General features: G+C 43.5%; 1 protein-coding gene across 5 annotated transcripts in view; it reads right to left on the bottom strand.

Moving 5' to 3' along the window:
* The window catches only part of TBC1D1 (TBC1 domain family member 1), a 223,444-nt gene extending 208,923 nt beyond the window's left edge, over nucleotides 1-14,521 (bottom strand). For 3 of the 5 annotated variants that reach the window (XM_052641617.1, XM_052641621.1, XM_052641618.1), the window contains exons 1-2: nucleotides 14,331-14,513; nucleotides 3,744-4,246 (exon numbers count right to left, since the gene is read on the bottom strand). In XM_052641617.1, the coding sequence (XP_052497577.1) occupies nucleotides 3,744-4,160 (417 nt within the window). In that variant the 5' untranslated portion in view covers nucleotides 4,161-4,246; nucleotides 14,331-14,513. Of the gene's footprint in view, nucleotides 1-3,743; nucleotides 4,247-14,330 lie in introns of all 5 variants that reach the window. The other 2 variants (XM_052641620.1, XM_052641622.1) reach the window with 2 other exon arrangements.
* Between the last annotated feature and the right edge of the window lie 309 nt (nucleotides 14,522-14,830).

Here is a 14,830-nt window from a genome sequence, read left to right as displayed (position 1 = left end):
TGTGTCCACATGTGTTTGGAGGGATGTTCTCGGATGTTATGAGAAAAATGTAATTCATGGTTCAATAAATTTAGAAACTTAATGGACAAATGTACAATTAAAGAGTGAGACAGAAAATATATTGTTTCCCTAATACAACAGTTTTTAGAGTATGGTCTGTATAATTCAGCGAACCAATATTTTCTGAATAATCATTGCATTATGTTACAGAATCATTTGTGCTTAAAATATTCATTAAAGCACAAGACAGACTAATGGATTTTAACATAAGAAAGTGCAAAAAGTGCTTTGATACGGTTCCGGATTGCACACTGCAACAAACCTTTAAGAAACTACATTTGTCTAGTTTATGTATAGCATTAAAGAAAAATATCCATAATTTTCTAAAAAGGCTCAAGAATATTTCTCCATTTTCCTAGTACATATCTGTGCGAAGCCAAATTTTCTTAATATGCTCAACCAAAACAACATATCACAAACAGAATGAGTGGAGAAGTAGCTGCGAATTAATAATTGACCACTAATCCAGACATGAAAGAGATTTCCAAAAAAACCAAAAAACCAAGCAAACAAAATTAAACGATGTCAGTTTTATCACTAAAATTTTGGGGAAAATACAATTGTTTTTACCAAAAAAAACTATTCAGGCTAACACATAAGGAACTTATCACTTTTTCAATTAATACCTTTGTACTATCTCTGTTTTAATTTCTAATATAGTAAGTATTAATAGACATAACACACATTAATGCTCTTTGGGATACTGAATAATTTTTAAGAATGAAAAGCATCTTCAGATCAAAAAGTCTGAGATGCTGTCCTAATGTATTTTGATCATGGAGGCCTTTCTCTGTGGAACATCTTGAGTATATTCTATGAAGCATACAATGGGACACACAATTTCATGCTAAGCTTATAAAACTATTCCCTATCATGTCTCTTCTCAGACCTTCATCAGTAAGTTAATCTATATGCTGTTCAAAGATTTCCTCTCATGGTGGCTTTGTGCTTATGACTCTGGCAGTAAATGCATATAGTCTCCTCTGGCAAACACAGGTGGATACTGATCTTCCCTTATCTAGAAGAGGGCTAATAGCATTATTTCTCTGAGCAAACATTACAAATAGTCTGCAGAAACGATGACACAGGTTAAGTTGCTCCCACAGCAGATAATGCTCTGTGGTGAGACAGGGTGCCAGGATGACCCAAGAACCCAGCATCGTGCCAGCTAGAATCAGTGCCAGTTTGCTTCACTATTCAGTTTTCAACAAGAGAATCACTGATTGAGATGCCTATGTTACAAATTACTCTTTTATGAAACAAGCGGAATGACAGCAATTTATTACTCTGAGTACTGGCAATTTGTGTTTGTAAAAATTGTAAGCAAGCCAAAGATAACTTAAGGACGGATTCATATTTCTACCATGGCTTTTTAGAACGTAGAGAGAGGTCAATTCCCTACTTCCAGCACGACTCGAAGCCCCAGTTCCAGAATTTAGTTATAAATCTCTTCTTCCTGTCAGGTAGCTGAATGACTGGCTGGAAGCCTGTTCTCAGATGGCTATAAAAGATTTTGGGAAAGAGTCAGAAGTATAAAGTACTGAACAGCTATTCCATGCGGAGACTGCCCCCAAGGAAACAGTCCTTATATAGAGCTGGCGTGGAGAACAGGCTGTACAGTCCTCTAATTTTCATTCTGGAATTTGCCCAAATAAGAGCACCATTAAGTTCACTTAAGCAGTTTTGTTTTGTTTTTAATGTCCGGCTTATAAAAACGTTGCTCAAGGTTGACCAGGATTGCATCCTGAGAGCTGAAGATGCTCATCTTGGTCTTTTTGTTTTTGCTTAAGATTTGAAATGGAATTAGCGTAAAATCTGCTTCTGATAAAACTTTCTTTAATGAAAATTTTTATTGGGATAAATGCTTACTAGTTTCAGGTCCCTTTCTGGTTCATGTAGTCCTCCCAGCAGCTCTCTGAGACAGTGACTATGATTACCACATCTTACAGATAAAGAAACGGACTCAGTGTTGCCTAAGGCCACTGACTTTATAGATGGTTGACAGGACTGGAGTCTAGGAAGTCAGTCCCTCTGACCTCTGAACCAGGCCTCTGTCCCACCAGAGATTCATGAACAATAACATCAACTGCTTTTTAATAAGAAGATATCCAATTCTGTATGTAAAATAGTGGTTTTAAGCTCCAGGTGAGCCATTATTTCAAAAAGCCTTCCTTACACTCCGGTGTGTTGAACTCCACTCTGAGTTCCTGACACTCGTCCTGGCCACAGACTGAGTTGTGTTTAACTGCCTGGCGAAAACCTTGAATTTTCAAATGAGGTTTGTGCACCCTGGAGGTTATGAAAAAAAAAAAAAAAGTGTGGTGTAGGGACAAACCATTAGCATTTCTCTTTATAGTTACTGACAATTTTTTTTAAATTGGAGGATAATTGCTTTACAATGTTGTGTTAGTTTCCGCTGTACAACAACGTGAATCAGCCGTAAGCCTGTATACAGCACCTCCCTCCTCAGCCTCCCTCCCACCCTGCCCATCCCACCCCTCTAGGTCATCACGGAGTACCAAGCTGAGTTCCCGGTGCTATACAGCAGCTTCCCACTAGCTATCTATTTTATACAAGGTAGTGAATGCATGTTAATGCTATGTTTACCACGAGGATTGGCATTAGCATCCTCAGAGTCTGCCGCGGTGCGTGTGGAAACAGCCACACAGGCCCGCCACACAGGCACACAAGGCACTCAAGACGAGCGTGGGCATTTCTCACTGGCAGGGTTAACACCCTCACCTGCTTGTCTGCTTCCCAAAGCTGGACCAAATCTCAGTTTACATGGGCACAATTGAGAAAGTGGCTGTCAGGATTATATTTTCAACCATACCTAAACTAACTCTCACAAAACAGCCACGTGGCTTCAAAGGAGCCCTGCAGAGAACTGCAGACAAATGCTAACAACAATACAAGCACAAATGAACAAGAGAATAGTAGAGCTGGTGATATTTTTATCATTTCTTTTATAATATTCTTCTCAGCCATATCATAAGCTATAACAACAACAAGCCAGTGAGGATGGACTTGAAGGTGGCTCCCCAAAAAACCAAAACAAAAAACAACTGAAGGTATCAAAACTTAGATTCACAGCCACTACTTTTTATGAATGGTCTCTGCCTAAGTGAACATGATACTTTGGGAAACTGACTAATAAGACTCTTAGACAGCTTACAAATAAATATATTTTTGTTAACAGCATCAAAAACGTAGAACTCGCTGATCTAGAACTTTGCTACTCAAAATGCAATCTGCAAAGGGGCAGTGCTCACATCATCTGGCAACTTGTTAGAAATGCAGTCTCAGGGTCCATCCCAGACCTACTGGATCATATTTTGCATTCCCCCGGTCATTCATGGGCACATTTCCGCTTGAGAAGCACTGCTTCAGGACACACATCTTAAATGATCTGAATCCTAGTAGTTCAGCTCTTCTGTATACGTTTCGAAAGATTTCTCTGTGAATTTTTGAACTCATAAACTTCTCATTTTAGTAAAATATCTATTATCAAATAATCTTAAAGATTATAAAGAAACCATCCCCATAAACCAAAATCCAGTGAAATAATCTTGTATAACTGCAGCATTAGTTCCTTATTAATTCTAGTACACGTAAATGCTCTAACCCCATACAACAAAGACCTTCCAGCCACACCCATTTTTTAAATCCCCACCTCCACTTACTTTTGTTTGATCATCGGCTTTGAACACATAGCAGATACTCTGCTGATTGGCTGCATCATTTTTAATCAGACAAGCAAAATAACTTGGGTCGTGACTATTGTGAATCAGTTTGTGAACTCGTTGAGGCTTACACTCGAAGATGCTGGAACAGATCAATGGATCCCATTGTTGACTTTTTCCTGGCTCAGGCTCACATCTCAATCCAGAGGGCGAAACACAAAGGCGGACTGGCTTGGTGCCAGGCTCCTTTTTGGAAGACTGCCCACTGAGCCTTCGCACCTCTGCCACCACCCACGGCAGCATGGGCATGGTAGTCAGAGAATGTACAGGCAAGGAGCCCACCAGCTGGAGGCCGAAGTCCACCGAGACCTCGTTAGGGAATGGGTGTTTCCTTGCTGTGAAGGTTATTGGTTCCATGTTGGGAAAGGTCTGGAAACTCAGCAAAACGTTGCCACTGTTTTTCTATTTCAGACCAAGCAATCTATTTCACATGCTTCTGAATCCTGTGGGAGAAAAACAGAGGCATTAGAATTTAATGAAGTCATGGCAATAGCTACTTTCAAAGAGATTATTTCAGCGCTTGAGAGTCTGAAACCCAAATAGACAAAGAAATGGATATTAGCTCAAATAAGCTGCTCTGCCTAGAAAGAGCTTTCTTTAAATTGTATTACATATAAAACCTAAAAATGCTGTAACTGTCACACTCACTACGGGTTACAAAGCTCCCAATGGGAGACTCCTGTTAAACTCAAGCCTCAGAGTCAACAGAGACCAGCTCCATAGAAAGTAATATAGTGCTTCTTGGACGGCTTTAAACCCTGCTGTATTATTTAACGTACATTACAAGACATTTTTTTAAGATGACTAAATTCAGTACTGGTGGCTCCCCCAAGTAATCTTGCAAGAAAAAAGTCAGCTGTCTATCATAACAGTCTATTGAACCAGACCAGTTTTCAATAAGTGACCTTATCACTTATGATACCCCTTAATTTTTAAAGGCTCTCCCCGATGTAGCCCAGAGGTTCCAAATCACGAATTCAAATTCCATTAACACATACTTGGTGACTATTACATTCTAAACACCATCACAAATATTTTGTTTCATTCATGTACTATACACACCCCATGTCTCTTCTCATGAATAGAGGGTGTTTTTTTGTATGAGACTCAAACTCACTCAAGAGGTAATTTTCCCTTCTCTATGGGTGACTTTCAACAACCACATTTGATATATCCTAGCTTAGTCCTTTGGAAGAAAAGTTATGACCAACCTAGATAGCATATTCAAAAGCAGAGACATTACTTTGCCAACAAAGGTCCGTCTAGTCAAGGCTATGGTTTCCCCAGTGGTCATGTATGGATGCAAGAGTTGGACTGTGAAGAAAGCTGAGCACCAAAGAATTGATGCTTTTGAAGTGTGGTATTGGAGAAGACTCTTGAAAGTCCCTTGGACTGCAAGGAGATCCAACCAGTCCATTCTGAAGGAGATCAGCCCTGGGTGTTCCTTGGAAGGAATGATGCTAAAGCTGAAACTCCAGTACTCTGGCCACCTCATGGGAAGAGTTGACTCATTGGAAAAGACTCTGATGCTGGGAGGGATTGGGGGCAGGAGGAAGAGGGACGACAGAGGATGAGATGCTGGATGGCATCACCGACTCAATGGATGTGAGTTTGAGTGAACTCTGGGAGTTGGTGATGGACAGGGAGGCCTGGCGTGCTGCGGTTCATGGGGTCACAAAGAGTCAGACATGACTGAGCAACTGAACTGAACTGAGTGCCCTTATAAGAGACCTAGAGAACTCTCTTTCCACTTCTACCATGCGAGGACACAGGGAAAAGAGAGCAGTCTATGAACCAGGAAGCCAGCCATCACCAGATTCTGAATCTGCCAGCACCTTGATCTTGGGCTTCCCGTCCTCCAGAACTGTAAGAAATAAGTTTCCATTGTTTATAGATTACCCAGTCTGTGATATTCGGTGACAGCAGCCTGAATGACTAAGACAGTCATTCAAATCCCTTCTTTACTCTATTACTGCTTCTTAACTGACAACACCTAAATAAATCTTACTTTTTTTCTCAACTGGAGAAAAGGTGCCCCCACACTCAATACTGCCTTCATGTATTTCTTAGAGTAACTCAGCCAACACATAAAATTGATCTTATCACTCCTCTGCTAAATCCTTAATCACAGCCCCCATAAAATCTACTCTTTGACAAGGCATATAGGATCTCTTCAGAATCTGGTCCTTTCCATATCTCTAACCACGTATACTCCTCTAAAATGCAGCTTTGGGAGCTTTCCAGGTGGTGCAGGGGTAAAGAATCCACCTGCCAATGCAAGAGACGCAAGAGATGCAGGTTCAATCCCTGGGCTGGGAAGATCCCCTGGAGTAGAAACTGGCAACTAGTTACAGTATTCTTGCCTGGAAAATTCCATGGACAGAGGAGCCTGGTGGGCTACAGTCCATGGGGTTGCAAAGAGTCAGACATAACTGAGAGACTGAGCACGCACGCATAGGCACATGCAGCTTTTGGCTCTGAAGATAAGTAACTAGACACGGTTCCCCACATGCGATGGGATTTCTCATGCCTCTGTGCCACAGTGCATACTGTTCTCTCTGTCAGGAACATAATACCTGTCACCAACTGTAGAGAGCCTGAGAGTTTACCCTGCTTGCAAACTTACAAGTCAGCCTGCCACAAGTTAGCCTCCTGATAGAGGACATGAGACTCCCACGTCAAAGGACAATTTATTACTCAGAGCAATAGCAGTAGCCACAGAGGCAGCACTGTGGCTGGTTCCCTGACCTTCAGTTCCCACAGGCCAGGTGACATCTGTATCCACAGTGGGTTACAGGAGAGGCACCTGAGATTTGGAAGCCTGAATATTTTATAATAAGGAGTAAGCATGTCTGTCCTTAAATTCTAGAGTATCTTCCAGAGAGGGACACTATTTCTATCTTCTTTGGCTGTTTGCTATTGAAAAAAATCGAAAGGGTGGTCTAGAACAAAGCAGTTGGTACCTCTGCTCACAAAATAGCATCATGGACAACCCAAGGAGACTCTCTCAATGAAATGAAAAAATAGCATCATGGACAACCCAAGGAGACTCTCTCAATGAAATGAAAAAATAGGATCATTGACAACCCAAGGAGACTCTTCCAATGACCCCACTCTTGTCCTCTAACCTAATCCCAACTCATAGACAAGTCCTAGTTCAAGCAACTGTCGCCTCTTTCATCCATGGTGATTCAAGGCAGCCATCACGATGCCCTGCTGCACTTTGTACCTAAACATCATATTTACTTTAAAAGTTTGAATAGATGTCCCTAAACAAGTCTGTAAGCATCTTAAGCTCATAAGGTTTGGGGTTTCTGAAATCAGTATTCAAATTCTAAACCATTTCTGAACTACAACTGAAGTCTGTTCTCTTTACTCTATGTTTACTTTGTGACATATATGCATATATCCAAAGAATGAATTTTTATAATTAATTTGAACATGGTTAAAAGCTAATTTTTAAATTTTAGATGTTTCAAAGTTTAGAAATAAGCCCATATTTTATTTAGAGTGCTAATATATTTCATAATAGTGTATTCCCTATCTCTTTTCTTTTAAAGTAAAGCTTCTCTTGATGATGAAAACAGACTAAAAGCTCATATAACCCCATTAATAAAGGTCTCTCCTTTTTTTATTTCTCTCACCTACAGGTGAAAGTGGCATTAAATGTCTGGCTCAGCTTCCACTCCTGTAACTGAATCTCTTCAAGTTCTAACTGTTGACAGCTGCTAATCCCGAGACATGTTTAAAGAAGTGACTAGAATTATTACAAAGCATAGACCCAAGATCTATCAATGAGAGTAGATGAGGCAGTTATTAATATGGTGGCGACCGGTGTAGCAGAATTGCTTTCAGTTTTCTTTTAAGGGAATACAAGCATAAGGCAAAAAAATGACAGAATTTAGTCGTTTCAATCATTTGGTAAATAGTCATCAAATTGGTCCTGCAATTTCACTGTCAAAACTATCTGGATGCCTCAGATTTTCACTTTTCAACCAGGTGGGGCACATCTTAGTTTCTCTGTAAAAAACAGACTGGACCTTAACACCTTAACACTGTCAATAAACGATCAAATCATAAGTTCTACTTCAGACGGAGTCCTAATTATTTATAAGTAATTCAGATTCTGCTGACATAAGATTCATGGTAACTTAGATTCGGTGAATAACTAATGTTCAATGAAAAGTTACATAAAACAGAAGAACCATTCAATCCTAACAAACCATCAGATTATTTTTAAGCCATCTCAGTCCACATCATATGCATGTAACCTGTGACCATCCTTGAGGGCCCAGGGAGAACCATCTATTCCAGGAAGTCTCCTGCGCTCCATATCTCAGAGATACTCTGGTCTGTTAGTCATGTTCTCGATAGCAGTCATCTGTGCAGAAGTCCTACCCCTCCCCGAGATCTTCTGTGTTTTACAACAACTCCTGCCCACCACAACCCATTAACCATGGTGGGACCCAAAACACAAAGACATTCTTTGATCAGAATAGTTTCAATAACCTTGTTATTGAGTCCTGCCATGATAAATACCCCTGGAAGCATGTATCTAAAATCACAAAATTTTAAAGCTAGAAAGGTCTTTTAAAGCCACTCAAATTTCTTTCTTACATGCAGGAAATGAGGAAACTGAAGAAGCTAAATGGTTTGTCCAAGTTTGGTGACAGAATTAGGACAATACAAGTCCCTGACTCCCTTCCAAGCATGGCAAAGAACCTGTTTTCTTACAAAAACACTTTCAAGTGTGAGGCTGAGAAAACAAATTTCTTTTCCAAATCTCAAGTTTACTCTTACAAAAGGATGGAACAAGACCATCCCCAAGTTTTCTTCTGTCTCTAAAATCTGGTGAATCTCATTTTCATAATGTAAAATACCAAATGTCCCCGAGACTGTGTGGGGATAGAAAGCTGCTCCGATCTTCCCTAAAGGAATATAAATGTGGAAGAAGTGCATGAAGACAGCCTGGGGTTTATTGATCAGGAAGCGAGAAAGGGGATGGTGGGAGTTAGCTGGCTGCCATTGGCAGCCCCCTCCCTTCCCAGCACCCATCCACTCCCTCCCTCCCAGTAAACCACAGGGAGTAGGATGGGGACTTTCCAGTAACCAGCCTCCACTGCAGCCCCTACCTTCTCAGACGCTGGTGGGAGGGGAGGAGAGTGAGATAGATAGATGAAGGGAGGGCTATTGGAAGCTTCTAGCTCCAGGCCAGGTTAGAAACCAGTCAATACTGATTAGCTGTCAGGGACCTGCCGGAGAGATAGGAAACCCCCAAGGACACTCATTTCCCCTTGAGAATCAATGACATTTTTTTTCCTTCTGTTCTTTACTCTAGATGGAGTAGCTTGCAGCTGAACAGGATTATTCTGCCACTTGAATACTATAATCGCATGCAGTGAGATCACTGGCTTGGCTCGGCTGTTTGTCCATTTCCTGCACAGAATCCCACCCAATCAGAGAAGTGTGTTACTCACTCAGGAACTGCTCGAGGGTCCCCAAAGTCTTTGAAGCAGTTGGCTATTTCACCAGCACGGCTATTTCACCAGCACGGCTATTTCACTGAATGGCTCCTGGAGCTAGTGGTTCTAACCTTTACTTCATCGTGGACGCTCCAGCACCTGGCTTTGACTCTCTGACTTGACACATAAAACAATGCTGTTTTGAATGACTTCCTTCCTATATAAATCAGAGCCAATTCAAGCCTAGTCCTTTAGAATATCACTGTCACTTCCTGTATTCTCTTCCAGGGTATTGCCCAGGATAGAAGGGTGGGGTGGGATCGTCCTAGTTGGCCTCTAAGGGTTATGTCTAACCTTCCCTCCTGCATGGCTACTGTCAGTTATTCTCCTAAAAGTAACAGAGTCAACTGTTAACACAGAATTACACTTACCTGTGAGTCTGTTAACAGGTTTTGCACTCACAATAGCCCTGACCAATGAAGACCATTATTACCATATCTGAATAAGAACTACTATGGACTATAATAATTATTATCGGCTCCAGTTTAATGATGAGAGACGTTAAGGAAGTTGCTGGCACAGAGAAGTGAGGTCACTTGCCCAAGGTCATACTAGCAGCAAGTGGCAGAAGCAGGATTCAGACCCAGGTCTTTCCACTCCAGAGTCAGTATTACCTATTAACTAGTATTGGATATCACACATATGCTCTTCTGTGTTCTTACAGCTCTCACAAGAGTCTTTTCATCACCCCCATTTTATATGTGCCCTCTAGCTAGTAAATAAGGAAGGCAGGATTTGAATCCAGACCTCCCATGTGCCCACATTTCTGTTCTTTGCAATCTGACAGTATCTCCAGATGCAAGTAACACTAAACTATCATTCTAGTAGACGAGCAGGGTTATTTTTCTACCTAAATTTTACATCAGTAACCTAAATCCAAGGACTTTCCAGGTGGCTCAGTGGTAGAGAGTCTGCCTGTCAATGCAGGAGCCACAGGAGGCTCGGGTTCAGTCTCTGGGTTGGGAGGAGCTCCTGGAGAAGGAAACGGCAACCCACCCCAGGATTCGTGCCGGGAGACTCCCACCGACAGAGGAACCTGGAGGGCTACAGTCCATGGGGGTGCAAAGAGCCAAACATGACTGAATGACTGCGCATGCATGTATTGCAACCTAAATCTAGTGTCAAGATGATATGCTCAAACTGTAAAACAAGCCAATATAATCATAGAATAAGCAATACACATTGTGTGCTTACTACCAAGCATTGTTCTAAGCACTTTACATGTACAGATTCATTCAGTTTGACAACTAACCCATAAGGTTCCCCCTCTGGAAGTTTAGATTCACAGATTATGTGTGCGTGTGTGTGTGTATATATATATACAATGTGTTGTTAAATGGGTACATCTTCTTTTTAAGAACAAAAAATAGCTGCTTCTTGTCTCAAAGGAAACAGGCACACTCAAAATTAAATGCATCTTTGCTGGTACTAAAACATATTTCCTACATTCTGCACAGCTTCACTGAAACCTAAGTGTCAAGAACATTTCACATGGCCCCAATATGACCAATCATTTTCTAAACATCTGAAACCTGAACAGGAACACACTGATCTTAAATCTAAGAATCCATCGAACAGAAATCTTGGCCTGAAAATGTCAAAAACCCTGAAAATGGAAAACGTCATATATTTTGTGAAGAATCTGTTTTAAAAATATTTTTATGCAAATGTGGAAAGCAAGCAATGAAAATAAAAGTCAGCAAAGGTGTTCATAATCTGTGCTAAAAACCTAAATTCTTTGCCATCACCAAAGGGATACAAACCTAACACTCCCTGGTTTCTGAGTGGACTTGCAGCCATTTTAATGAGCAGATTTTACTTCTCCAAGTTTTAATGGCCAAGGAAAGAAGAGGGCCTGGAAGGAAGATAAATCAAGTGTGGGGATGAATGAGGCTATTAAATTTGAGAAGAGCAGCACAGCAGACAAGAAAAAGGTCAAAGGAAACTATGCCAGGGTACCCACCCATGAGCACACCTATGTAAGCCCCCAAGTGGGCTGATACACATGCTAGATCACCTGGAGAATCTGAAGAGTGGGGACTGGGGACCCTCACACAAATGCTGTGAGGACAGTAAAAGGGCCTGAAGAGTTGCCATTTGGTGAGATAAAATTAAAATCATATTCAAAGATGGAATCTGAAAGCAGCATCCCCACTCTAGGCACCATCGTGAATGAAGATGCTGGGGAACAGGTACATGGCACACTGCCTGCCAGTGGTACATCCTAGAAGCTCCCACAAGATCTGGGACTGAAAGGAGCCACCCACCAGCACCTGGCTGTGCACAGGGGTACACCTGGTTGCTACTGTGGCCCTTCTGGTGAAGGTCACCTTCTAGGGTGTCTTCAGGTGACACTTCCTGTGTCCTGGGAAGTAGGATACAGAGATTGCCAACGGCTGGATAAGGGAAGTGGGGCAAGCCAAATAATTTCTTCAGAGTTGCCCCTTTCTTCCTCAAACATCTGGTACCATGACAAAGTCATATGGGACAAAACGTCAACACTGACATGGCTGCCTTGCTAAGCTAAGTCACTTCAGTCATGTCCGACTCTGTGCGACCCCATAGATGGCAGCCCACCAGGCTCCCCCATCTCTGGGATTCTCCAGGCAGGAACACTGAAATGGGTTGCCATTTCCTTCTCTAATGCATGACAGTGAAAAGTGAAAGTGAAGTCTCTCAGTCGTGCCCGACTCTTAGCGACCCCATGGCCTGCAGCCTACCAGGCTCCTCCATCCATGGGATTTTCCAGGCAAGAGTACTGGAGTGGGGTGCCATTGCCTTCTCCGGACATGGCTGCACCAAACCAGAAATATGACCATAGACAGAGGAGAAATCTCCAGAGCTCTCAGGGGGAAAGATAAAGGCAGACTAAGCAGAGAGTTCCATTTGCAAAACTTTATTTTGATGCTAATATGCTAATCATTTATAACTACACCAGTGAATTTTTCCCCTGTTTTACTGGTCTGCCAGTGGCTGGACAAGTCCACAGAAAGGCATTTATTTTAATGATTGTTTGATGATTTCCGGCACTGCTTTGAGCCACACTTAGTCCCTTTTATATTTCTTTGCACTCAATTGATACTGTGGTCTCAGGATACTACACTGTCTTCACTTCAGACAATCTCCCCTAAACATTTCACACAGTGCCCTTTAATTCACAGCTGCACTCACTATCCACTAGCTCAGGCTTTATCAACAGGATACGATAGAGGAATTTGGAGAGCAAGCACTTTTTATGGCCTTTTTTCCCTATACCTTGTTAGGATGAAAAAAAAAGCAGGCAGATTCCAGACTGCCACACCTTTCCACTTGAAACAATTATAAAGTATCTGTTTGCAAAAGCAGTCAATCCTATTTTATGCAAACTTTCTCATTCAATGTCCTTATTTCTTAAGACAGTCTTCAAGGTTCCCAGGAAAGAGCTGTTCCGTTCAGTTGCTCAATCATGTCCAGCTCTTTATGACCCCATGGATTGCAGCATGCCAGGCTTCTCTGTCCATCATCAACTCCCAGAGCTTGCACAAACTCATGTCCATCAAGTTGGAGCTAAACAGGAGACACACCTCCTCCCCAAGCAAGAGAAGCCACTTTAGCTCTACAAAATTGTTCGGAACCCAGCCGCTTCCGGGATCCCTAACCAAGATGGTAATAGAACACCACGTGTTCAGAAACAGAAAGAGTTGTCATGCAAGGTGGATTCCCAGCCCCTTAAAACCACTCTCCTGTTCACTCCTCAGGCCGACCCCTCCCACCCACAGCAGGTTCCCAAAGCACAACAAAATCCAGAGGTGGCCATGCTTCTACTCCTACCAAGCTCATCCCCAGTCTTCAATCTCCTACCAATCTCATCCCCAGTCTTCAATCTCCTACCAATCTCATCCCCAGTCTTTGGAGGAGAAGGAACTGCAGTTGTCCCAAAGAAGGGATTTTTTTTTTTTTTTTAATCAAGAACTCTGCAGTTCAGTTTAAGCACAGAGCAAAAGGTTTCGTTTGGACTTCTAGAGATAGCTAAGTTTCCTAGATGTGACCTCTTTAAGCCAGGTCACTTTTATTAACTTTGCTGTAAAGCAGAAACTAACACAACATTGTAAAGCAATTATACGCCAATAAAAAAAAATTTTAATAGGTAATTTAAAAATGCTCTTTCAAAGTCTGATTATATACTATCAGTAAGTAAAATCACCCAATTATCTAAAAGGAAGAATGAGCGATATACGAAGTGAATGAATACCCATTAATTCATGCAGGGCACTCAGAATCAAACTGTTTGGTGGGAGGAACAATCATCACTTTCGATTTCTTTTCCTTTTTAAGTAATTTCCAGAGAATAATCTATTTTAACTGAAATAGCCACACGTAAAGCCGCCTCTAGGTGGACTTCAAAGAAAATGATATCTCTTTTAAACACACACACACACCTTACACCCACAACAACAACTCGTGGCGAAGTTAGAGGGGTCTCATAATTACAGACAGATCAGGAAGCTGCTAGAAACAATTAAGCAGGGTTTCAAAATGACTGGTACAGGATGTGCCCATAGAAAGAAATGTTGCGCGCGCTGGTGGAGCTGCCAAGTTGCTACTGCGAAGTACCCTGAACTTTTAAAGGGTGGCCTGGGGTCACTCTGACCGCCCTCCCCCTGTTTGGTCGACTTACAAACACACTAGCCCTAGAGATATTTGGCGGGAGGGGCGAGGACGGAGATGCGAAGACAGCGAGCAGGAGGGGAGGGAGGGGCAAAGCGAGGGTGCCTGCGGGAGCTCCCGGGTCGCTCTGAACTTGAAGGTTTCGCTTTCGTCCAACTCGGGGACAACGAGGTGGCAATAAACTTCCTCTCCCGAGACACCCTCTGCGCGACAAGGACAGCAAGAACGCCCCTGGAGTGCCCGATCCCAGCTTTTCCGCCAGCCCGGAGCGCAGGGGCCTGCAAGGGGTAGGGGACTGCCGGGATGCCCCGGGAGGAGGCGGCGGGGTGGCGTGGGCGAGGCCCCGGGAAGCGCCTACCTGTGCCGCGGCGCGCTCAGAGCCCGGAACCCGGCCGGGGCGCGCAGGTGTTCGGGGGTAGCCCGGGGACGGCCTGGGCAGGCGGGGCGCGCATCGTGGTTGGCAGGCTGCTCTCTTCCAGCCGCGGGGACTGGCAAGGCTCCCGCCTCTTCTCCAGTCGGCGGAGGACGCGGCGGGTCCCGCGGCGGCGGCGGCAGCAACAGGCGCCGAGGCGCAGGAACGCCGGCGGCAGCAGCGGCGGCGGCGGCGGAGGTGTCTGCGCGCGACTCGCGTTTCCTCCTCCCCGGCAGGGCGAGCGCGGGGGAGGCGAGGGGAGGGCTGAACCCGGGATCTCCCAACTCGGTCCCCAGGGACCTAAGAGGGGGACGCGATGCGCCCTCCCGCCCCACAGCGCCGTGTGACTCTGCTCGAGCGGCATGGCCGAGACGGGCGAGTCACTCGCGGGCAACAGCTGCTGCAGTGCAGTCCACCGCGGACTCCCTCCCCTCCCTGTCTCTCCC

Source organism: Budorcas taxicolor, chromosome 6, assembly GCF_023091745.1.
Source record: "Budorcas taxicolor isolate Tak-1 chromosome 6, Takin1.1, whole genome shotgun sequence".
Taxonomy (NCBI): domain Eukaryota; kingdom Metazoa; phylum Chordata; class Mammalia; order Artiodactyla; family Bovidae; genus Budorcas; species Budorcas taxicolor.
This window is presented reverse-complemented; position numbering and strand designations above follow the sequence as displayed.